The sequence below is a fragment of the Hippopotamus amphibius genome, chromosome 7 (assembly GCF_030028045.1).
Source record: "Hippopotamus amphibius kiboko isolate mHipAmp2 chromosome 7, mHipAmp2.hap2, whole genome shotgun sequence".
NCBI classification, from domain to species: domain Eukaryota; kingdom Metazoa; phylum Chordata; class Mammalia; order Artiodactyla; family Hippopotamidae; genus Hippopotamus; species Hippopotamus amphibius.
The window spans coordinates 123,066,260-123,090,494 of NC_080192.1; the positions used below are offsets into that span (position 1 = coordinate 123,066,260).

The following is a 24,235-nucleotide window of genomic DNA, read 5'->3' on the forward strand; positions in this document are numbered from 1 at the left end:
TAGTTTCAACTGTTATTTTTTTGTTGTTACTTTGAATTATATTGCACAAAGGTGTGAAAAATTGATTTTCCTTCTTTTTTTAAAGCAATATCTACTAATAGGAGATCACACTTAATTACCAAAAGCATTTTCTTTTTTACTTGAACTTAATTTCTTCATTTGATTAAGGCGTAAAACTGCCTGCTTCCCTTCAAAACTGCTACACACAACTGCTGCAACAATGATAAAATCACAAATGAATTTTGACCCTATGACAAAATCTTTTCTGATTATTAATGCTGTTTCCTCAGTCCATGTGAGGAAAGGAAAAACAGAATTACCTAATAGAAAGAAGTTTCACATTATTTTTAATTTAATTCCCTGAGGTGCTGCCTCATTTTCATTCTTTTCCTATCACTAGGCTGATGAAGTCAGTCTATATTTCAATTATCCGTCCCTCATCTGCCGTCAGCAATAAGAGAGTCAGGTTTGGCGGCACAGTCTTTCCTTTTCTAGACACGGAATTTAGAGAGGTCCAGCCAGAGAGCTTGCCCTTTTAAGAAAACATACAACATAAGGGCTTCCTAGGTGGTGCAGTGGTTGAGAATCCGCCCGCCAATGCAGGGGACACGGGTTCGATCCCTACTCCAGGAAGATCCCACATGCCGCGGAGCAACTGAGCCCATGGGCCACAGCTGCTGAGCCTGCACTCTAGAGCCCGTGAGCCACAACTAATTAAAAAAAAGAAAGAAAGAAAACATACAACATAAGATGCTCAACTCTTAAAAATCAGATCTATAAACTAACTCTTAACCCAAAATCTTCAGATAGGAGAAGCGGAGTATGAAACAAAGAAAGCATAGCCTATTTTTCTACTAGAAAATAAAAGTGCATTTTTCTATCTGTCAAGAATCCCTTAATGGACAATTTGAGGCATTAATAAAAAAGGAAACTTGAAGCCTTGCTTTAGACAGTTCCTAGATCCTGTCTCCTGATTATAGCCTTATTACAGAATGTTCTGATTCACACTGGTCAATAACCTCCTAGAAGGCAGGGAGCATGAGTGTACTCAAACCCAACAAATGTTTGCCGACTTAGTCCATTTTATAAATAAGGAAACTGATATTCAGAGAAATTCACTGGCCTAAGGTCACACAGTTGTTAAGTGGCTGAGCCAGACAAACGCTGGTCTGATACCAAAGCCAAAATTCTTTTTCCTCAACATTCACATATTACTAATAATAGTCTATACACTTCACAGACTAACAGGCGGGGGAAAATCATCTTCTTTTATAGTTCCACAAAAACAAAATCATAATAACCTGATATATTCCTTAAGATTTAGCCTATTCAAAATTAATTTAAAAGGTTAAGATTAACTCAGATAAGTGTGTGATGCTTCTTTATCATTTTAACTTCATTTCTAAAAGAAGTAATTTTTAACATCATAGTTTAACTTAATTAATGATATATTAAAGACTCAAAGGGAAGAAAACTATAACATTTCAATTGAAAGGCAAAGTTTCAGCACAGAATGATCTCTGCATGGAGATGTACAAGAAAACAGGGTTTCAAGCAAAAGTCAAAAGTTGTTTAGCATCTGCCAAGAAATTCAAGTAACATCTTTCCAACCCAAGGACATTCACAACCAGCAGTTTACATATTTACTTGTTCTCCTAAGCTATTGATAGTACATGTATCTTTCTACAAAGGATGCTTAACATACTTGCCGATGAAAGTTTTCCACCAAAACTGTATCACTAACTCATTAATGACCATTAGTCTCACTAGAAAGAAAACAATGCCATTTAGCAACCTCATGCCTTGATGATATTTTCTTTAGGGCCAAGTACTACTCAGTCTATAAGATCATTTAACTCAGATAAACTTGGGAAAACATTTCTTTATTCAAGATAACATCACTAAAGAAAAAAAATCAAAGATAAGGCCTTAATCCACTAGGATATGCTGAAACCCATCTATTAAAAACCCTTCTGGAACAACTGATTCCATGTCATCTGGCTCTCATGAGAGCTGCTGAAAGAGGAATAATTCCCTTCTTACCTCTTCTTTGTCTCAAATGCTTAGGAAAGAAAGCCCTTATACAGTACAGACCAAGTCCACATTTTGCACACAGAAATACTGTGTTTCTTAAACTTTTTCAGCCAACACTAGGAAATTGGGAGATTACACATAAAATTTAGATTTACTATTTCTGGCAATACAAGGTCTGCATGCCCAAGTTGCAACAATCAGGACAGGAGTCAGCAAACTATAGCCTATGGACCAAAACCAGCCCACCACCTGTTCTCCTATAGCTCAAAACCAAGACTAGTTCTCACATTTTTAAAACATTGCAAAAAAAGAAGAAAAAAAAAAAAAAGGAGAAAGAAAAGAAAAATAATATTTTGTGACGTGAAAAGTATATGAAAAGTACATTTCAGTGTCCATAAATAAAGCTTTACTGGTACACAGTCACACCCATTCATGTACATATCATCTACAGCTGCTTTCAAACTACAAGGCAGATTGAATAGTTAGCTGCAGAGCTGAGTAGCTGTGAGTCTGTACACTGCACAGCTGACAACCTCTACTACACCTCAAGGACTTTCTTCCAGTCTCTCATGGTTTTTGTCACCTCCTACTGCATATTAGCTTTCTGTGAGTATCGGTGATTTTCTCACTAATTTATATGTGACCTAAAGAAACCATATAACAGGTATTCAACAAATGCTCCACTAAATCCAAATCCAATATGAAACAAGGTAGGATGTGAGCCAAGAAACAGTAATTAAGATCTACTGCAAGTACTATACTTCTGGCTACTGCTCTTTATCCTTAAATGAAATTCACAAAAGACTATGAAGGATGTTTTTAAACCTATTTTTAAGATTCAGAGAATGAACACTTACACACATGCAAACATACACACAATACATTATACAATCCTATTAAAGAGGCTCAGCATCTCATTTTGCACTAGACAGAGTCCATGAAAAGAGACAGTTTTTGCTTATTTTCGTCAGATTTTAAAATTAAATACCTAAAGAAAACTTAGAAAACAAATATACCAAGACACTGTCAGCATCACACCTAAAGTTTGATGCTGATCAGCACAAAAGTCACACCTGGGTCTGAATCTCCTGGCTCGTTTTCTTTTCTTACCTGAATAGCTGTCAGTTTATGTCTTACATTCACTAGGATAACTCGTGCTAATAATAGCAGTATAGGCTTCGAGGTCAGGCTGTAGATTGATTCACCATCTAGAACGAGCAGACTCAGAACCAGTGCATCCAATCCTTTGACCTGAAAAAAAATTTAAGTTAAGATGATATAATTTAGCAACATATTAATCTTTATGTCTTATAAGAACACATACTTTCCAGTTAATCAGCTCTGAAACATAGGGATTGATCTATTACATAGCAATTGGCACTGGACTGAGTCTTAACATTCCAAAAGCCCTTAGAGATCCACATCTGCAGGCTGCCCTGAGCGATGGTCACCCATCTGCTTGTACTTTAGAGGAACAGGGCAGTCAAGAAAACGCTACTACTGAAGAGGCATCATGACTTTACAGATTCACTTACAATAAAATAGCTTCTCAACAAAAACCATCCCTATGTGAAAGTATGCATATGAAACATTTCACATATGCTTCACCAGTCGGCTAATGTCATTACAAACATGGCTGCTGCATAGTTCCCATCAAGCCAAAGAACAACAAGGTCTTACACGTCAAATGCTGAGTAGGCACACAATCATGGACCAACGTGAACAGAGGCTGCCCAAAAGGAATGCCTCTAAAAAACCCACTTCTCAACTAAAGAGATTTTCCACAATAGACCAAGCACCCATGTTTTTAAAATGTGAACTGAATAATTTTGACAATTGCCCCAAAATCAATAGCAAGAATGCTCAACGTTAGGACTCTAAGTCACAGACACAGGATGGGGTCCTTTTTCTGTTTATTAATTTGTGGGCATAAGTAAATCTTTTTTTAACCGAAGCCTCAGTTTCATCAATTATAAAATAAAATAGAACCTACACCTCACAGGGTTCTTGTAAGAATTAAACAATCCAACTGATGCCAGTGCCTGGCTCAATGCTTTGCTGAAACATTCAATAAAGGTACGAAAGGAATAGATGTGGGTTCATCCTCTGTCCAACCTTCATCATCATTGAAAAGTGTACCAGAGGAATGAAGACAACATGAATGACCACCACCAAACCACCAATAAAGCTTACTGTTACCTACACTGAGGGTAGAAAGAATTTTTTTTTAAGTTCAATAATCAAGGAACTATTTTGAAGTATTACAACTGCCTCAATTTTAGAAGGAAAGAGATAGAAAAAAGCGCAGTCCAAAATCACACTGAAGTTAGTGTCTGTAGAACAGAGACTGTAGTCCACATTTTCCAACTCCTAAGCCAGTGTTCTTCCTACCACCTCACGCTGCCTTCCCCTCAGACCTCTCTGCCTCTTCCTGTCCCTCAGCAAGCCCCAGGGCTATGCTAAGCATGAGGAAGTCCTCAAGGACAGAGCCAGGAACACGCTTAGCCCTCTGACTAGGACAATTACATGATGGCGGTGTGGGTAACTGAGACACGGACACCAGAAGAGGACCTGGTTTGAAGAAGAACCTCACCATGAGTTCAGTCTTGGACATGATGAGTCTGAGGTACCTTGTGAGACCTCAAGTGGACGTACCGAATACACAAGTGAATCCACTGCTTGAGAACTCGAGAGAAGACCCTGCCTGATGTGCCCAAGTTGGACCTGCAGCCTCATCCAATCATCTTGCCATTTGGATGGATCTAACAATATTTCCTAACATCCAAAACAAACTGGTGAAGTAAAAGAATTCTTTAAGAAAAAGAATCCTTATTCTAATCACATTGAGAAAGATGTCTACCTGTTGCAGCACAAATTTAGACCATTATCTGCTAAAGGAAATTCCTAAAGATAATAAGCAATTTAACAAGAGCAACAAATAAAAAATCACACACAGAGATACGCCATGATATATGCTACTCGGATCTCATTACCTCTGACACTCAAAGTCAGGGGTTGGTTACAAAACCTCCTACTCTTCAACTCTAAATCCTCAGAAATGTCATTAACAGCACAAATAATAAAGAAGTAAATGCATGAATAAACAAACAAATAAATAAATTTCTCTTCCTAGAGTTACCTTGCATCTTCATCATCAAAAAATTAAATGCTTTTCTATCTTCTGCTTAAGTAATGCAGCCTCTGCCCACCCTGTGATGTAACCCTGATATTTCAATCGAGTTCTAAACGTGCTTACAGAGGTTTTGGGAAATGGCCCAGTTTTAAAGAGGACTGTTTACATTTTCAATCAAAACAGACAAAACAAAGGTTACAACTCCCTTAGGAATAATTCCTCAGTCAAGAGAGCATATGGCATATGAAAATACTTATTTATCAGAATAGTGGGGGGAAAAAATCAACATCTGGAAGCCTGAGATAAACTTAATATAAAACCAGATTACTAGGAGATCAACTTTTATGTGTGGGAGGTGATCTACTCAGACATGAACTTTCAGCGCTATTCCCCCAAGACTGGTGAGCACCAGAGGTCAAAAAACAGTGCTAAAGGGACTTCCCTGGTGATCCAGTGGGTAGGACTCGGAGCTCCCAATGCACGGGGCTCAGGTTCTATCCCTGGTAGGGGAACCAGATCCCGCATGCATGTCGCAAGTAAAGATCCCAAGTGCCACAACTAAGACCTGGCGCAGCCTAAATAAATAAATAAAAATATTAAAAAAAAAAGAAACACAGTGCTAAAAATGCCAAGGCCATAAGTTAGAGGCAGGGAAAATTAATTTGGCTTTGATGACTATACTCCACGACCATAAAGTATATTCCCAAATATTCGTCCTTCATAAGAACTACGAAACGTAAATCAGCACAGGAAAATTACAACTAGAAAATACTGATGTGTCACACTCCAGTTTAAAAGCTTCAACTCCCTCAATCAATTCTCAGATTGCTGGTAAAGAGTATAAATTGAATAATTCTCTCAAAACAACCTGAAATTACCGAGAAGAGTTGAACATGCATACACCCTAGGGCACAGCAACTCCACTCACAGATATACCTCCTCCGCAGAGCTTCCCAACACATAGTTTACAAGTGTGGTAAAATATCAATCCCTTCAGCCCTCAGGGCGCCCAACTATAGCCTGGGGGGGCCAGTAAAAACAGCCTCCTCCATTTAGCACACTACACCAAACACTAGCCTTTTTTGAGTATGCTGTGCTTGGAAACACTTGCAAATGATTCCCAGAAGACCTGTTCCTAATAGCACTGTATATAATATATTGCAAAAAATGGAAACATCCCATATGGCCATCAAGAGTAGAAAAGATATATAAATTGTGGTATAGTCATACAATTGGAATACTGTGCCATAGTAAAAATGAATAATGGTATAATTTCAAAAATATACCACTGAGCAAAGCAAGTCACAAAACACACACAATTTGTTGCATTTATACAAAGTTCAAAAACTGGCAAAACTAAACAATATGTTCTGGGGGGGATACATGCATACACAGGTGCTAAAACTATGAAGAAAAGCAATGGAATGTTAATACAAAATTCATGACGGTGGTTCACAAGAAAGGGGGCTGGGGATGCCACCAAGAAGCACACACAGGGGACCTTCCAATGCTGTATTTCCCAACCTTTTCCAAGTCAGAGCACATGCAGAAGATGCTATCATTTGTAGTGCACACCACGTAACTAGAGAAGGCTGCTAAACCAGAAGAGACCAGTTTGAAGGCTCTCCCCAGCCCAGCCCCACATGGCCACCGCAATGGCAAAGGGGCCCAACATCTGGGGAAGAGCAGTCGGGAAGCAACTCTACAATGCTGGTGATGTTCTCACTCTCAAGCTTGGTGGTGGGAATAAAGGAGTTTTATTATTTAAACTGTACACATTTTGTATGCTTTTTTGAATGTATAAGGTACTTCTAACAAAAAAATTAAAATCAATGTCTTATTTAAAGTTGCCTACAATTTGGCCTGAGCCCCATCAAGATTAACCTTTTCCTGCTGTTCCAACAGGCTCAAAGCATCCATTTCCCACAAACACCACACTCTTCTCCCTTCTAATTTCTGCTCATCTGACCATACCTAGAACATATTCCCTGCTCTCCTCTACCTATCCATTTCCTCATCACGCTTCAGGTTCTAGCTCAAGGTCCACTCTTCACTAAAAGGTATTCTCAGACAAAAGTCACTTTCCACACATCTCTTCATTTATTTCAAAATTTCTTATAGGTTAAATCTCTCATGTAACTCATTTCTGTACTGTTTGAATTGTTACCTGACTTTACAGGTGCTTCTACACTAGTATAGGAGAAAGAGTACTGGATTTGGACCCAGAAAATGTGGGTTCCAATCCCCCAGTTCTGAGGCCTCTGACAAGTTTCTTTCACCACGGTGAGCTTCGGTCTTCTCATCTAAAGAATATGTCAAATCCATATAACACCATGAATGAAGGCCATTCCAACCACACATTAGTGCTCAGTACATATTTCCGACTTTGGTAGATTTCTAACCTGCACTGTAGGGCAATGGAGGCCAGAAACTGTTTCCTACACAGTAAGAGAGGGGATGAGATGCTCCTTGTTAAGTAAATCGCTAGATAACTGAGGCGTATCTCTTTAAATGCCAAAATCGTGGGGATTTTATTTTAACCATTTTGGATGAAAACTTTCGGAAAGTATAGATTAAAATCCCTTCTTAGACATGAGATACAGAAAAGCTTTTAACCTTTCAATAATGATTTAGGGCCAGCATTATAAATCTCAATTACTCTACTGCAATATAATATAATGACTCAGTAAACTGATGTGGACAGAGGTAACTGTTATAGCTTCAGATTATGACTGCTTTTGTATTTCTCTTTCCAATCACCATCAAATTATTAACACTAATCTCTAACAACTCCATTCTCCTTTCATTTGCTACTTCTAATTCTGAGAAACCAGGTAACAGTAAACAGTTCCCTTTTGTTGAGTAAGCTTTGGATGCTTTTTTCAGTCTGAGTGATCAATAGTAATGCTCTAGTTCTGAGGTGGCTGGATATATCAGTTACCATACTTCTTTTTAGAGCATGTCATACTCCCCAAGCCCTGTGTATATGTGCTCAAACACGACTGAGGAATTCACACTGCAACCTCAACTGATGACCTCCTGAAGCAGGTCGATAATATTATCTCCATACATGGACAATAAGAATCGTTATCACCATGGAGCACCCCTGTGCCAGACACTTTAAGTATATACAAATAAGTATGTTTGTGATGTAAAGGAAATCGCCCCTGGGAACTGTTCTTAAGGACAGCAGCAAAACTTTCCTGCAAAATTAAACAGATCTCCAGATTTGTTGCTTTGCCAGAAAAGATCTTTATGCAACTGTGGTAACATATGCAGCTGGATGACTGGTGCACCTGCCTGCACTTCAATAAAAAGAGCAGCCAAAATGGAGAGCGTTTGAAGAGGAGCTTGAGACTGACAATGGAACTCCTGGATTACCTGAAAATCCAATCAATGAATAAACATTCTTAGTAGGTTCTGTACAAGCAATAAAGTCATGTTTCTCTCCTACCTATCATTAACTCCAGTTTATAAAGACCCATTCCTAAAGAATAAACAACACAAGAATACCTATATATGAATGACATTTCCAAGAAGCATACCTCACTGAACTGCTGGAACAAAACAGACGGCAAAAAATCCTGAGGGTGTAAATCAACAACAGGCCCCGTCCAGTTACTCTGAACAAAAAGTTGCAAACTGCTCACACCAAGTAGGAATATCAGCTGTTGTCTGCATATAAGAATAAAGAAAGAAACATGAGCCACTATCACTGTATAACCACAAACACACTATTTCATTTCAGTTTTGTTAAGAAAAAGTGTAAGACATCAACATTTATTGAGATTATCACTGAGATTATCTGAGAGTATTACAAAAAAATTTCTGACACAATTTAGGTATGCAATGTCCGATATTATCACCATGAGCCACATATGGCTCTTTTAAATTTAAGTTAATTACAATTAAATAAAATTTAAAATTCAGTCCCTCAGTTGCACTGTCCACAATTCACATGCTCAATGGGAAATGTGGCTACTGGCTGCCGTACTGGACGGCGCAGATATAGAACATCCCCCATCATCACAGAAAGCTCTATTGAACAGCACTGGTTTAGGACCTCATCAGGCACTTACAACTTTGTCCTGTGTTCTATTCACTAGTTCTGACACTGACTGGATGAAAAACTGGTTTTATACAAAAGAAAACTGACAACAAAAAGTTGTTTTCAAATATTTACTGATCCTGTACTACCAACTATCAGAACAAAGAAAAAAAACCCTAGAAATTTCACTTGAACTTATTTCTTTTCAATCCTACTTTGGCTGAAGACAGGAGTGGGTAGGTAAACTTACTCTGCAAAGCAGAGATTAAAGAATACTTTAAGCTTTGCAGGTCACACATATTTCTTCTCTTCCAACCTTTTAAAAATGTAAACATCATTCTTGGGCATTTTGGCCTTGACCTACCAGCAGTAACTTGCCCACCCCTGGATTAAGACACAAACAGGTGGGGCTTCAACTCTAACAAACAACAGCCAGAGAATCCTGCAGCTTCACTCTGAAGGAAAAGTGAAAGCAGTCATCCTCTTCTTCCCATATCCCCTAGGCCCTGCCTCAAAAGGAAGATTCTTTACAGGAAAAAGGAAAAAAACAGTTACAACAAAAACAGCAGCAAACCTACAAGGCTCTGGTAGCCAGAATGCTCTGGATGCAGCACAACTGAGAGCAGAGCAAAGAACGAGCAGAAAACAAGCGACAAAAGAGCCTTCTGTAGTCAGAAGTTAGGAAACTGGGGGAACAGGGTGTGCAGCAAGATCTTAAAGTCTTAATATAACTGTCACAACTGAAAATCAAAACCCTTAAGGCAAACTGAGAATACAGTTTAATTTTCAAATACCTCAAAATGAGGCAACGTCTCTTCTCAGCTCTGTGTGAGAAGCCAAATTCTGGTCCACCAGCGTATAATGCACTTGTGTGCATGTGTGTATTTTCATGTGCACCAGACAAAGCTAATGGCTATGATACGGCACACACATCCGACAGCGAAATAATAATCCAGAACAACATCAGAGGAACGTAAACTACCAGTAAAACAGAAAAATAAACATGAATGACACTAATTTTTTAAAACAAAATGCCTATAGTAGCATTCTTTTCTGAACTCCTTATAGATACAGATTATGCTTTATCTTCACAACTTCAACACCTAGCACAGTAGTTGATTTGTTGAAGAGCTAAACGAAGCCATTCCCTAGAAATAATGGTAAGATAAAATTGCATGTGTTTTAAAGATAACTAAAACTTGATGTAGTGGCCAGAGACGGTAGAGGAAAGAAAGGTATATTAACAAACTTACAACTATAATATATAAGCCACTGAAAAACTTAGGTTACACTGCTGTATAACTATCCATTATACTTAATCCTAAAAAATTACATAAATGGAAGATAAACCAAGGGTTCCATAACAAAAACATTAAAGATAACAATCTAAAACATAATAAAAGTAGTTACAATCATCACTCAGCAATCTACAAATAGCAAGATAGACAGTGTACACCTTCAAGTTAAAAGGAAAGGTCTGAAGTCTTGCCTATGGCTAAAACCTATGAGACCTAAGCATTTGGAAGCTCAGGGGGTTAGCAGCTACCACCCAGTCATAAGTCAGTGTTACATATGAAACCCTTATATCCTACATCACTTTACCTTTTCATTCTCGATGGTTCTCTGGGCAGACGCTCTTACATAGATTATCTGGTATACATCATGAGTCCTGACTAAACACAAAGCCAGGTTTTTCAACAACTGTAAAAATCAATGCCTTAAACTGTCAAGGCACTATTAAATGTATTCAGAATCTGTTTCTCTATGAAAATTTCAAATAAAATTCTACCTTCTGGTTTTGTCCAAATCTGTTGAGTAATCCAGAAATGTTACTATCTGCTTCTCCAGGTAGCTGTCAATCTTTTCTTCAGTCATTGTTGGTGAATTTAAAATACTCTGAGTCAATGAATTTAAGAATATGGCCTCATAGTCCCCTTCTAGCAGCAATTGTAGGAAAGATCCACTCTCTGTAATGGAAAAAAATTAGTCCAATAATCCAAAGAACAATTATTTTCATACTGTAAAGGGTAACACTTTTACCATTTCAGTATGCAAAAAAAAAATGTATATACTTAGAATGCTTCCTATACGTTAATCACAAAACACTGAGCAAATTTCCATCACTCCTCCTTGAATTAGAAGCTCACCCATACCCTGAGCAGCAAGGCAGAAGTTAGACCCAGAAATAATGTTCCTCATTAGCAAGTAACATCACCGTTCTGCTGGGAATTAAAAAGGCTTCCTACTGACAACAGAAGTTTCCTTAGAAAGTTTGCTTTCACAGTCTGGCTCCTCCTACGCCCACTGTACTCCCTGATGAAAAGCTGGTTCACTCACTGTTCCCCTAATATCCAAATTAACAGTCTTGCCCCCCCACTTTTCACTTGCGATTCCTCCTGGGGAACTCTTTTCCACTTGTCAGTCTTACTCTTTAATCAAAGATCAGATCAAGTTTGACATCTTCCGTAAGTCTTCCATACCCAGACTTCAGAAACTACCTCTCTCCTGAAGCACCTATTGTGTACACAAACGGACACGCACACACATACATACACATACACACACACAGCTCTTATATACTCTCCTAAAGTATTATTTCTCCTTTGGGCCCAGCCTAAAACTCACAACCAGATGTGCCTATATTCCACTAGTAAACCTGCCTTTTAACTCTTTATCTCTCCGGTAAATGTGCTTTGCTTACAAGATTACATCTCTGCTGCCTCACTTCAGCTGCTGTGCTTACCAGCTGTGTGACCTTGAATAAATTACTTAATCAATCTGACCTAAATGTCTTCATCTGCAAAACGGAAATAAAAGTAGTGTCTACCTTACATGTCTAAGAATTAAATCACTGAATAAATGTTATGGGACTACAAAAATAATTGGTATTTTTATTATTACTGAACCTGGACGGTGAAAAGTTTGGGGTAAAGACACGCGGAGCCTGAGAGCCACGCCCACCATGTCAAGGATGCAACAACCCAACGCCTTAAGAAATCAGCTAGATTTTGGTAGGAAAAAAATAAAACCAGGAGGGATGAGAACCCAGCCGCCGCCACCCCCTCTCCCAGTCCCCACGCTAGCCTCAGTCCCGCTTCGGCAGGTGCACCCCTCTCACCCGAACCGGCGACTCCCTCCTGCTTCCATTGCTGTTGCTCAGCCTCAGTGGGGAAGCCCCTCAGAACTGCCAGCTCCGGGGTCCACATCGCCCCAGACGTAGCTGCAGCCAAAAGCAATTCCTACGAGGGTCACACAGGATTCAACAAAAGAAAGTGAAAGAAGCAGGGTCCAAAGACGCCGAAGACTAGTGGCGACAGTGCCTATGAACACATCCACAGCCCTAGAACCTCACGTGAGGAAACCGGCACAAGGAGGCAGCCATGACAGCAGCGCGGAGAATCCTGGGAAAGACACACAAACTCTCCGGATCCGCTTCCGCCTAGGAGGCCAACCCGGGCCCTTGGTACTAGGCATGCCCAGTGGGGATGCCCCGCCCCAAGCGGGGGCATGGGCGGTGCTTGGAGGGCGTGGCCGACCTCAACCCCGCCCCAGGAGCGCTGCAGAGAGCCGCGGAGGGAGCGGAGGGCGTGGAGTCATTCTCTACCGCCCACCCGGGAGGCTGGTTGAAGTGCTGTTGAAAGTTGCGGTCTTGCCCAGCTGCAGTTTAATTAGAAAGTCTGAGGCTTCCATTCCTAAACCTCTTTCGATTAGAACCCTCCAAACTACCTGATGAAGTAGTCCTTCCCGCAAAAGCACGTGGGCCCTTGCTACCAATGTTGGGGTACCATTTCACGGAGTTAGAGACCTGAAACGCAGTCCGTGACTCCCACGTTGAGAACCCCGTCAGCAGAGAAGAGGTCTTTATTTTTTTTAAAAGCTCTTTATTGGAATATAATTGCTTTACACTCTTGTGCCAGTTTTTGAGGTACACCAAAGTGAATTAGCTGTATTTAAGGTCTTTATTCGTGAATGAATTCAAGCGTACGAAAAGTATCTGATTTTGACGCTGCAACTAAGTGAATCATGGCTGGGTGGGACATCTGGCCTGGCCGCTGGTGCAGCGAAGCTTTTGGAGGCTGGACTGTGAGAAACCTGCCTCTGGGCACAGAGCTGGCGCCTTAATCGCACGTCCTTTAATCTTCATAGCCGCACTCCTAGGCCAAAACCCAGCTCTGAGAGCCGGACTTGTGCTGTAAATTGTGTTGTAATTGACAGCGTTCTCCAGGTAGCTTCAGGTGTGATGCATTTGCATGTTTTAACTAACTCTATCTCACGTCTTTTCAGAGAGTTAGGAGGCAGGATCTTTTCTGCTAGCTCAGGACCTTCTTCACTAGCATGGAGCAGTCAGGACTGTAACTAGCATTTCATGACCCTTCTTCAATCCCTCTTCACATTCATTAACAACGGATAATTTTTTAAAGATTTGCATATGTTTATAGCAGCATTTTTAGTAATAGCCAAAAGCTGGAAACAATACAAATGTCCATCCACAGGTAAATGAATAAATTGTGATATAGTCATACAACTGAATACTGTTGCCCTATGAAAAAGAATGGGCACTTCCTTGGTGGGGCAGTGGTTAAGAATCCGCCTGCCAGTGCCAGGTTTCAATCCCTCGGCCAGGAGGATCCCACAACTAAGCTGGTGCAGCACAACTACTGAGCCTGCGCTCTAGAGCCCGTGAGCCACAACTACTGAGCCCGTGTGCCACAACTACTGAAGCCCATGCACATATAGCCCATGCTCTGCAATAAGAGAAGCCACCGCAATGAGAAGCCCAGGCACCACAACTAGAGAAAGCCAGCGCACAGCAATGAAGACCCAACACAGCCAATAAATTAACTATTTTTTTTAAAAAGAATGAACTACAGATACACCCAATATACACAAGTATCAAAATAAGTATGCTGAGTGAAATGTCAGAAAAAAAGAGAGAACATCTTATATGATTCCATTTATATAAATGCAAACTAAACTCTAATGACAGAAAGCAGATGAGTGGTTGGTTGGGGACGGAGAGGATGAAGAAGAAAGCAAAGAGAATTACAAAGAGGAACATGAACACTTTGGGGAGTGATGGATGTGTTCACTATCTTGATTGTGCTGATGGTTTTATAGGAATGTACATATGGAAAAACATCACACTGTACAGTTAAAATGTGTGAACTTTATCAATTAGACCTCAGTAACACTGTTTTTTAAAAATTGTTTTCTAAGACTTAAAATCTGATCTCCCAAGACTAACATTCTCCAAAAGCCTTCTCCTGACATACAGTTCTTTCTTCTCATCCCACCACTGGTCCTCTGCCTTTTCCAAACCCTGTGTCCCTCAGAACATTGATATATAGGGTACTCACCCCAAACATGGGGACCACCACCAATCCATAGGGTATTAAAGCCAGCAACTGGACAGGGATAACCCCTCCTCACCTTGCAGCCATGACAACCACTGTCCTTTTGGTTAAGGCCGATGAGAAAATAGTTTTGGGATCCCCTTTAGCCATTTTTTGGTATCTCATGCAGTAGAAGCTTTCCTGAATTCTCACCACGCTCAACATTTCTCAGTCCGTTGCCTCATCCTCTTATGAAATCCTTTGTTAACTACCCTTCATACAACTCCTTTACATTGTAATAACCTTAACCCAGCTACTTTTCCCCCCTCGATCACTGATGAGTCCCTTAAAATAGGACCACCTCCTGACTCCTCATGATGTTCTACAGGAGATTCCATTGGGTAACATTGACTTCCCATGGTTCACTGATGGGTCTTATTTTTATAATGACAATGATAGGGACCTCCCTGGTAGTGCAGTGGTTAAGAATCTGCCTGCCAATGCAGGGAACACAGGTTTGATCCCTGGACCAGGAAGATCCCACATGCTGCAGAGCAACTAAGCCTGTGTGCCACAACTACTGAGCCCATGTGCCACAACTACTGAAGCTCACATGCCTAGAGGCCATGCTCTGAAACAAGAGAAGCCAACGCAATGAGAAGCCCGTGCACTACAACAAAGAGCGGCCCCCGCTTTCTGCAACTAGAGAAAGTCTGCGCGCAGCAAGGAAAACCCAACGCAGCCAATAAATAAATAAATAAATTTTAAAAATTTCATTCAAATGACAATGATGAATCGTGTTCTGGGTATTCTATTACAACTCTTTTTGATGTTATTGAAGCAACATCTTTACCTAAGGCTACTTCAGCCCAAAAAGCTGAATTTTATGCTCTTACATAGGCTTGTACTTTAGCCAAGGACAAAACTGCCAATATTTATATGGATAGTGGATATGCTTTCAGAATAGCCTCTGATTTTGAAATGTTGTGGAAGCAATGTGGCTTCCTAACTTCTAGTGGAAATAAAATTTTAGATGGCCCCTAGGTTCAGGAATTATTGAATGTAATATTTTTACTTGCCACGTTAGCTATTATGAAGATACTGGGGCATTCTAAACTTGACTCTCCAGAAGCTGGGGTTAATCACCCTGCCAATATCACTGCAAGGAATGCTGCCCTTAAAGCAGCCAAATCTCTGTCATGGTTCAAACAGATATTTCCCCAAATGATAACTTAGAAAACCTGGCTAGAGAAGCCCAACAATTAGCCTCAAAAAAAGAAAAACAAGATTGGAAATTCAACAGTTGCTGGTTTGATAAAAAGAAAAGGCTTTAGTTTGGACCAAATAACAACCCAGTTCTACAGAAGGCTCTAACATTCTCACTCCTCACCACTGTGCATGCATTAAACTGTTGGTTTGATGAAAAAATAATAGTGTAAGTGAATCAATATTGGTGATTATTAACAAGGCCACACAATATTAACAAGGCCATAAAAAGCACCTACTCACTTATCCCACTTGTCCAAAGTACAACCCAGGGAAGCCTGTTGGTACTGCTCCCAGACACTTTACACTGCATAATGGACAATTCGAGCTCTGGCAAATGGATTTCATACAACTTCCTCTGTCTAGTGAATATAAATATGTTTCAGTCATGGTCTGTGTGTTTTCACACCGGACTGAAGCCTTCCCTTGCGGACAGGCTACCACCTCTTCTATCACTAAAGTCCTTTTGGAAAAGGTTACCCCTACCTGGGAAACTTCTCTCAAACTTCATAGTGATTGATGAACTCATTTTACTGGCCAGGTGCTTCAACAAGTGTATGCTGCTTTGCTGGTTTCACAACACTTTCACTGTGCTCGCCAACCTCAATCCTCTGGTTTAGTCAAATGCACAAACAGCATCATTAAGACTCAACTGGCAAAATTCGTAGAGGTCCTCCAAATACCTTGGGGAAAAGCATTACCATTGGTCCTTCTAAATCTCAGACCCACACCTTTGGAACTCATGAACTCTCACCCATTGGAATAATCACAGGATGCCCAATGCATTTGGCTCCTACTTCTTTTGAACCATTATGGATAAAGGAAGAAGCACTCCAGTATTCTAAAGGCCTAATTGCTTCTATTAAAAATAACCTTGTTTTGGTAGAGCAATCTTTTCTCAGTGAACCTTTGGGAAACGAAGATCCTAAGCATCACACCTTGCAAACTAGAGATTTAAAATGGACATCATCAGAAAATCTACAAACAGTAAATGCTAGAGAGGGTGTGAAGAAAAGGGAATGCTCTTGCACTGTTGGTGGGAATGTAAATTGATACAGCCACTCTGAGGAACAGCATGGAGGTTCCTTGCAAAACTAAAAATAGAACTACCATATGACCCAGCAATCCCACTACTGGGCATATACCCAGAGAACACCATAATTCAAAAAGACACATGCACTCCAATGTTCATTGCAGCACTATTTACAATAGCCAGGACATGGAATCAACCTACATGTCCATCAACAGATGAACAGATAAAAAAGATGTGGTACATATATACAATGGAATATACTCAGCTGTAAAAAGGAATGAAACTGGGACATTTGTAGAGACATGGATGGACCTAGAGACTGTCATACAGAGTGAAGTGAGTTAGAAAGAGAAAAACAAATATCATATACTAACACATATGCGGAATATAGAAAAATGGTACAAATCAACCGGTTTGCAAGGCCGAAATAGAGACACAGATGTAGAGAACAAACATATGGACACCAAGTGGGGAAAGCTGGGAGGGTTGGGGGGGAATGAACTGGAAGATTGGGATTGCCATATATACATTACTAATAAGAAAAAAAGTACCAAATTGTACACTTTAAAAAAAAAAATTAGTGAATGTTCTTTCAAAAAAAATTAACAGACATTTCAATTAAACAGAGTTGGGAGACCAGAAGGGGGAACTTACACATGACTTGCCATGGTTGCAGGCCCCAAATGGCAATTTCTGATGATCCTGAATAAACCCATCTTTACTGAAGAAATATCTGGCAGTCTATTTGTTTCAGGCCAACAATGTATTTAACTTTATATACTTTAAATAAAACTACATTTTAAAAATCCTTTAGTTGATTAGTGTTAATAGAAGCATGAAATCCTTGATTATTATAGTGGGCTAACTAGTAGCCCCAAAGACAGCAAGTCTTAATCCCTGATACCTTATTTGGAAAAAGTCTTTGCGGTGTGGTTAAGAATTTTAAAATGAGGTGATAACCCCAGTGGGTTCAAAGTGCCACCACCAGTGTCCATATTAGAGACCGACAGAAGGAGATTACACACACACACACACACACACACACACACACACACACGGGAAACATATATGAAGATGGAGGCAGAGGTTGAAGTAATGCATCCACAAATTGACAAATGCTGGTAGTTACCAGAGGCTGGAAAAGACAAAGAATGGATTCTCCCCTAGAGCCTTCAGACTAGCCCTAGCAACACCTTGCTTTTGGACTTTTGGTCTTCAGAACTGTGAGTGAATAAATTTCTGTTGCTTTAAGCCACTGAGTTTGTGGTAATTTGCTACAGCAGCCCTAGGAACTAATTCAAGTATTAAAACATAATTAATGATTTTGTAGCAGTAAAGACAAGATAAATACATTTTATGGAATAACTATATAATGTTAATTATGTGTGTCTTCATTTCATTACTTATCCAAACATTACTGGCCCTTCAACACACCCAATAAATTAATTAATTATTTTGATGACCAGCACTTATATTAAGAACAGCTTAAAACTTGGCTATGATGATATATTTGTCAAAGTAGTATTACAGGACATATTTCATATAATACTTTGTTAGCTTGATTACCTACAAATGGCATGTGCATCTTCATTTGCACCTTGCCTCTTACCCTGTAAATGCTATAGGCAAACTTCTGTGTGATTGTCCTTTTACAGTTTGGAACAAGAAAGGAGATTTCTACCTTCCAGCCTCCCTACCTTTCTCCTCAATTCCAGTTTTGGAACTGAAGACACTGCTTTTATCCACGTGATCAATGTAACATGTACTTTAATGCATTAAGGTGATAATCACTGCACACACGAAAAAGGATAGCCACGTCACATAAAAAACTGACACACAGGGCTTCCTAGATGGCGCAGTGGTTGAGAATCCGCCTGCCAACGCAGGGGACACGGGTTCGATCCCTGCTCCAGGAAGATCCCACATGCCGCGGAGCAACTGGGCCCGTGCGCCACAGCTACTGAGCTTGCGCTTTGGAGCCCGTGAGCCACAACTGTTGAGCCCATGTGCTGCAACTACTGAAGCCCACGCGCCTAGAGCCCATGCTCCGCAACAAGAGAAGCCACAGCAATGAGGAGCCTGTGCACCACAACGAAGAGTAGCCCCTACTCACCGCAACTAAAAAGAAAGCCCGGGCACAGCAAAAAAGACTCAACACAGCCAATAAAATAAATAAATTTATAAAAAAAAAAAACTGACACACAGATCAATGGAACAGAATTGAGAGCCAAGAAATAAACTCATGTATATATGGACAGTTAATTTACAACAGAGGAGCCAAGAAGATACGATAGAGAAAGGATAGTCTCTTTGATAAATGGTGTTGGGAGAACTGGATAGCCACATGCAAAAGAATAAAACTAGACCACTATCCTACACCATACACAAAAATTAACTCAAAATGGTTTAAAGCCTTGAATTTAAGACCTGAAACCATAAAACTCCTGGAAGAAAACAAAGGCAGTAAACTCATTGACATTGGTCTTAGAAATGCCTTGTGGATCTGACTCCAAAAGCAAAAGAAAAAAAAAGAAAAAAGAAATAAATGGGATTACACCAAACTAAAAAGCTTCTGCATGGCAAAGGAAACCATCATCAAAATGAAAAGGCAACCTACTGAATGGGAAAAAATCATACACTTGACAAATCATACACTTGACAAAGGGTTAATATCCAAAATATATAAAGAATTCATACAATTCAACAACAAAAAACAACCCAATTAAAAAATAGGCAGAGGTTCTGAATAGACATTTTTCCACAGAAGACATACATATGGCCAACAGGCACATGAATAGATATTCAACATCACTAATCATCAGGGAAATGCAAATCAAAATGACAATGAGATATCACCTCGTACCTGTTAGAATGGCTATTATCGAAAAGACAAGAAATAACAAGTGTTGGAGAGGATGTGGGGAAAAGGAAACCCTTGTGCACTATTGGGAATGTAAATTGGTGCGGCCACTATGGAAAACACTAGGGAGATTCCTGAACAAATTAAGAATAGAACTACCATATGATTCAGCTATTTCACTTCTGGGTATTTATCTGAAGAACACTAAAATGTTAATTTGAAAAGATATATGCACCCCTATATTTACTGCAGCATTATTTACAATATCCTAGATATGGAAACAAATTGTGTCCATCAATGGATGAATGGATAAAGAATATGTGGTATTGGGAATTCCTCGGTGGTCCAGTGGTTGGGACTCCAGGCTTCCACTGCAGGGGGCATGGGTTCCATCCCTGGTCAAGGAACTAAGACCCCACATGCCACGTGGTGTGGCAGAAAAAAAAAAAAAAAAGGAAATCTTGCCATTTGCGACAACAGGGATGGAACTTGAGGGTATTATGCTAAGTGAAATACGTCCACAGAAAAATACCATATGATTTCACTCATATGTGGAATCTAAACAAACAGAAGAAAAACAAACTCATAGATAAAGAGAACAAATCGGTGTTTACCAGAGGGGAAAGAGGTTAGGGGGTGGGGGAAAGTGGTGAACGGGTCAATTGTATGGTAACAAATGGTAACTAGACTTTGGCGGTGCTCACTTTGCAGAGTATACAGACATTAAATTAAATGTCGTACACCTGAAAATTATGTAATGTTATATACCAAGTTTACCTCAACTGGAAAAAAGAAAGGATCGTGTATAGTAATATCAGAGCCATAGACATCCTATCAAAATTTGTACACATATGGCACTGGGAGGGCTTTTCTCTCCCAGGAATATAGGAGAAAAGTTGCTGGAGTTCGGGAAGGGCATCAAGTTCATGGGGAAAACTAATAGAGACGGAAGAGTGGATTGAGAGAGCGTTACCACTCTTAGGAGCAGTTAATAGTGGTTCTCAAATCAGGCTGTCCATCACAACCACCTTGGGAGTTTTGTGATCACCTGACCCTCACTAACTAAATCAGAAGCGCTGGCAGGTGGGGAGACTCCTATGCTCAGGATGTTTGAAAGGTCTCCAGGTGAGTCTAATAACCCAGGGACGAGAGCCACGATAGTGTGCTGGGCATTCCACGTAAGTGACGCCCTTGATACTTAGAACAGCACAGAGACACAGTCATTATTGTTTCCTTGCACATGGAGCAACTGAGTCTCAGGGAAGTCATGTGGCTTATCTTAGGCCACACAACTAGTGATCTGAAGAACCAGATGACTCCAACCTGTGTTCTTTCCTCTGTAGCCCAACAAAATATCATTGACTTGGATTCAGAGTATAAATTTGTCAATCAGCCAGAAAGAATCACAGATTCCCTTGTCTAGAACTAAGAGATGTTTGGCCACTTTAGGAGAAAATTGGGACATATGAAAGCCACTTTTTATGTTGAGAATAACATTCCCCAATACTTAGGAAAAAGATTGGCTATTCTGCCAGCCATTAAACCTATTCAATCAATTAATGAAAACCTGCCTCACAGAATGTACTTTTGTAAGCCATCCAATCAATGTTAGCCTCTTGCTTCTGAAAGTCAGCTCGTCAGGGATGGACTCACTCAAATAAACATACCTCTGAGTGCCAACCAACCAACAAGAACGACAACTAGGTCATCATACTTCAGATGATGTCAATTCCTTACTCCTCTGAAAGTGTGCCAGACCCTGAACTCCACACTGCCCGAAACCCAAGTAAGATCAACACTCCGTTCTGCTGGGAGAGACTGTGCCTGGTCAGCGTAACTTTCCCTCTGATACCATATTTAAGATCACTTAAAAATCAAAATGGAGTAACTGTGGTCCAGGCATTCAATGCAGAGCTGGGTGGCCACTGTGGCTGTGGTTTCAGACACATCCCTGCATCCACTGAGAATCTGAAATTTCTGAACTGCATCAAACTCAAGGACACCACCAGTCATTTTCAAAACATATCTGCTAGTAGCTACCAGATGCATGCAACCACATGGCCTCAAGGTCTCCCCTTGTAAATACGCAACCATCTTGGACCCCAATTAATCCTTGCTTAACAAGCACCTTTCTTGCCAGCTCCAATCCTAATTCTTAACAACTTATGCAGCTTTTAGGTTTTTGCTTATATAAGCCTCCCCCATTTTGTAGTCCAGCAGAACACAATTCCAGTGCTTGAATCTGTTTCCCAAGCTATAGTCCTCAGACTGGCTCAAATAAAACACTTTTCTATTCCTATTATAGATTGTTTATTATTTGTGTCAACACCTCACTATATGTTATGGGCGGAATTGTGTAGGCCCCCCAAATTCCCATGTTGAAGTCTTAGCCCCCCAGTTAGGACCCCTCAAAATGTGATTGTATTTGGGGATAGGGTCTTTTTTTCTTTTAATTAATTAATTTAGTTTTTGGTTGCGTTAGGTCTTTGTTGCTGCACACAGGCTTTCTCTAGTTGTGGCGAGCGGTGGCTACTCTTCATTGTGGTGCATGGGCTTCTCATTGCGTTGGCTTCTCCTGTTGCAGAGCATGGGCTCTAGGCACACAGGCTTCAGTAGCTGCGGCACATGGGCTCAATAGTTGTGGCTTATGAGCTCTAGAATGCAGGCTCAGTAGTTGTGGCTCACGGGCTTAGTTGCTCCGCGGTATATGGAATCTCCCTGGAGCAGGGCTTGAAGCCGTGTGCCCTGCATTGTCAGGCAGAGTCTTAACCACTGCGCCGCCTAGGAAGCCCAGGGATAGGGTCTTTAAAGAGGTAATTAAAGTAAAATAAGGTCATTAGGGTGGGCCCTAATCCAAAGTGACTGGTGTCCTTATGAAGGAGAATGTGAGATTCTGTAACCAAGCATAACTGTGCTGGCCTTGTTCTCGGTGTGTCATGATTGTCTATGTCAAAGTCTAAACTTCTTCCTGGAAGAATTTCTACCTCTTGTATAGCGCTATACCATAATCCTAACACTTGAATTTTCTTTGGTAAGTGGAAAAATTAAACAAAAAAAAATTTTAAATCTTTTAAAATTTAGAATAACAATAGTCATCATGGGGAGATTTTGACGTCATGAAGAAAAAATTAATATGTTTAATGGGCATTTTGAAAAAAATTAGGAGACAAAACACCAGACAGACAAAATAAGCTTCTTTAATTGGAAAAGTGAGGCCTCAAAAAAAAAAAAAAAATCAAACACCAAGATACTTGGTCTCAAAGACTTTGTAACCTTTTGAATTCTATCCTGCTTGACTTTACTCTCGTTATACTCGGATTTACCTGATCTCCCAAATAAACTCCACTTTACCCCCCAAGTTTTCACAAAACACACACACATACTCTAGCAGATCCAATCTACTCTGTGAACGGTAGGGAACCGAATGTACACATTCGGCAAAATAAAGGCACAGAAGCAGATAAACCACAAAGCTAACGCCGCTTAAGGTTATCAGCCCCTCTCAAGGCTCTGGGAAGGGCCCTAACAATGTAGTGACCTAATCCTAAGATTGCATAAATTTTGCAAAAGTAACAGAAAGTAGACTGATGATTGCTTAGGGCTGCTAAGGGGACAAGGGGAGAGGACAGTGATAGCTAAAAGATATGGGGTTCCTTCTTGAGATGATGAAAATGTTCTAAAATTGAGCATGGTTGCACATATCTATGAATACACTAAAAACCACTTAACTGTACACTTCAAGTGGGTAAATTGTATGGTATGTGCAATATATCTTAATACAACTTTTTTTAAAAAGATACTTTCGGGACTTCCCTGGTGGTGCAGCAGTTAAGACTTTGAGCTCCCAATGCAGGGAGCTAGTTCAATCCCTGGTCAGCGAACTAGATCCCACATGCATGCCACAACTAACAGTTTGCATGCCACAACTAAGGAGCCTGCAAGCCACAACTAAGGAGCTCACCTGCCGCAACTAAGGAGCCCACTGGCCATAACTAAGGAGCAGGCGAGTTGCAACTAAGGAGGCTGCCTGCCACAGCTAAGACCTGGCGCAACCAAATAAATAAAAAAAATTTTTTTTAAAAGATGAACTCAGTGACGACAAGAATAAGGATGCAGATGCAGAGAATGGACTAGAGATCTCGAGGTTTGGGGGGGTAGGGGGTGAAGGGGAAGCTGAGACGAAGTGAGAGAGTAGCATAGACATATATACACTACCAACTGTAAAACAGATAGCCAGTGGGAAGTTGCTGTATAACAAAGGGAGTTCAGCTTGATGATGGATGATGCCTTGGAGGACTGGGACGGGGAGGGTTGGGGGGAGTCAAGGGAGGGAGGGGATACGGGGATATGTGTATAAATACAGATGATTGACCTTGGTGTACCTCAAAAGCTGGTACAAGAGTGTAAAGCAATTATATTCCACAAAAAAAAAAGATACTTTCATACCTAGTTAGGTCCATCCTGCCTTCCATTCCACTCAGATACACTTCCCCTCTACTCAGCAGCTGTGGTAACCTGGGGGATCCAG

General features: G+C 40.4%; 1 protein-coding gene across 1 annotated transcript in view; it reads right to left on the reverse strand.

The window, feature by feature from the left end:
- Window positions 1-12,442, reverse strand: part of TTC27 (tetratricopeptide repeat domain 27) — a 149,297-nt gene extending 136,855 nt beyond the window's left edge. Inside the window, exons 1-4 of the mRNA XM_057742615.1 lie at window positions 12,334-12,442; window positions 11,005-11,182; window positions 8,713-8,842; window positions 3,145-3,285 (exon numbers count right to left, since the gene is read on the reverse strand). Of these exons, the coding sequence (XP_057598598.1) occupies window positions 3,145-3,285; window positions 8,713-8,842; window positions 11,005-11,182; window positions 12,334-12,421 (537 nt within the window). The 5' untranslated portion in view covers window positions 12,422-12,442. The remainder of the gene's footprint in view (window positions 1-3,144; window positions 3,286-8,712; window positions 8,843-11,004; window positions 11,183-12,333) is intronic.
- Between the last annotated feature and the right edge of the window lie 11,793 nt (window positions 12,443-24,235).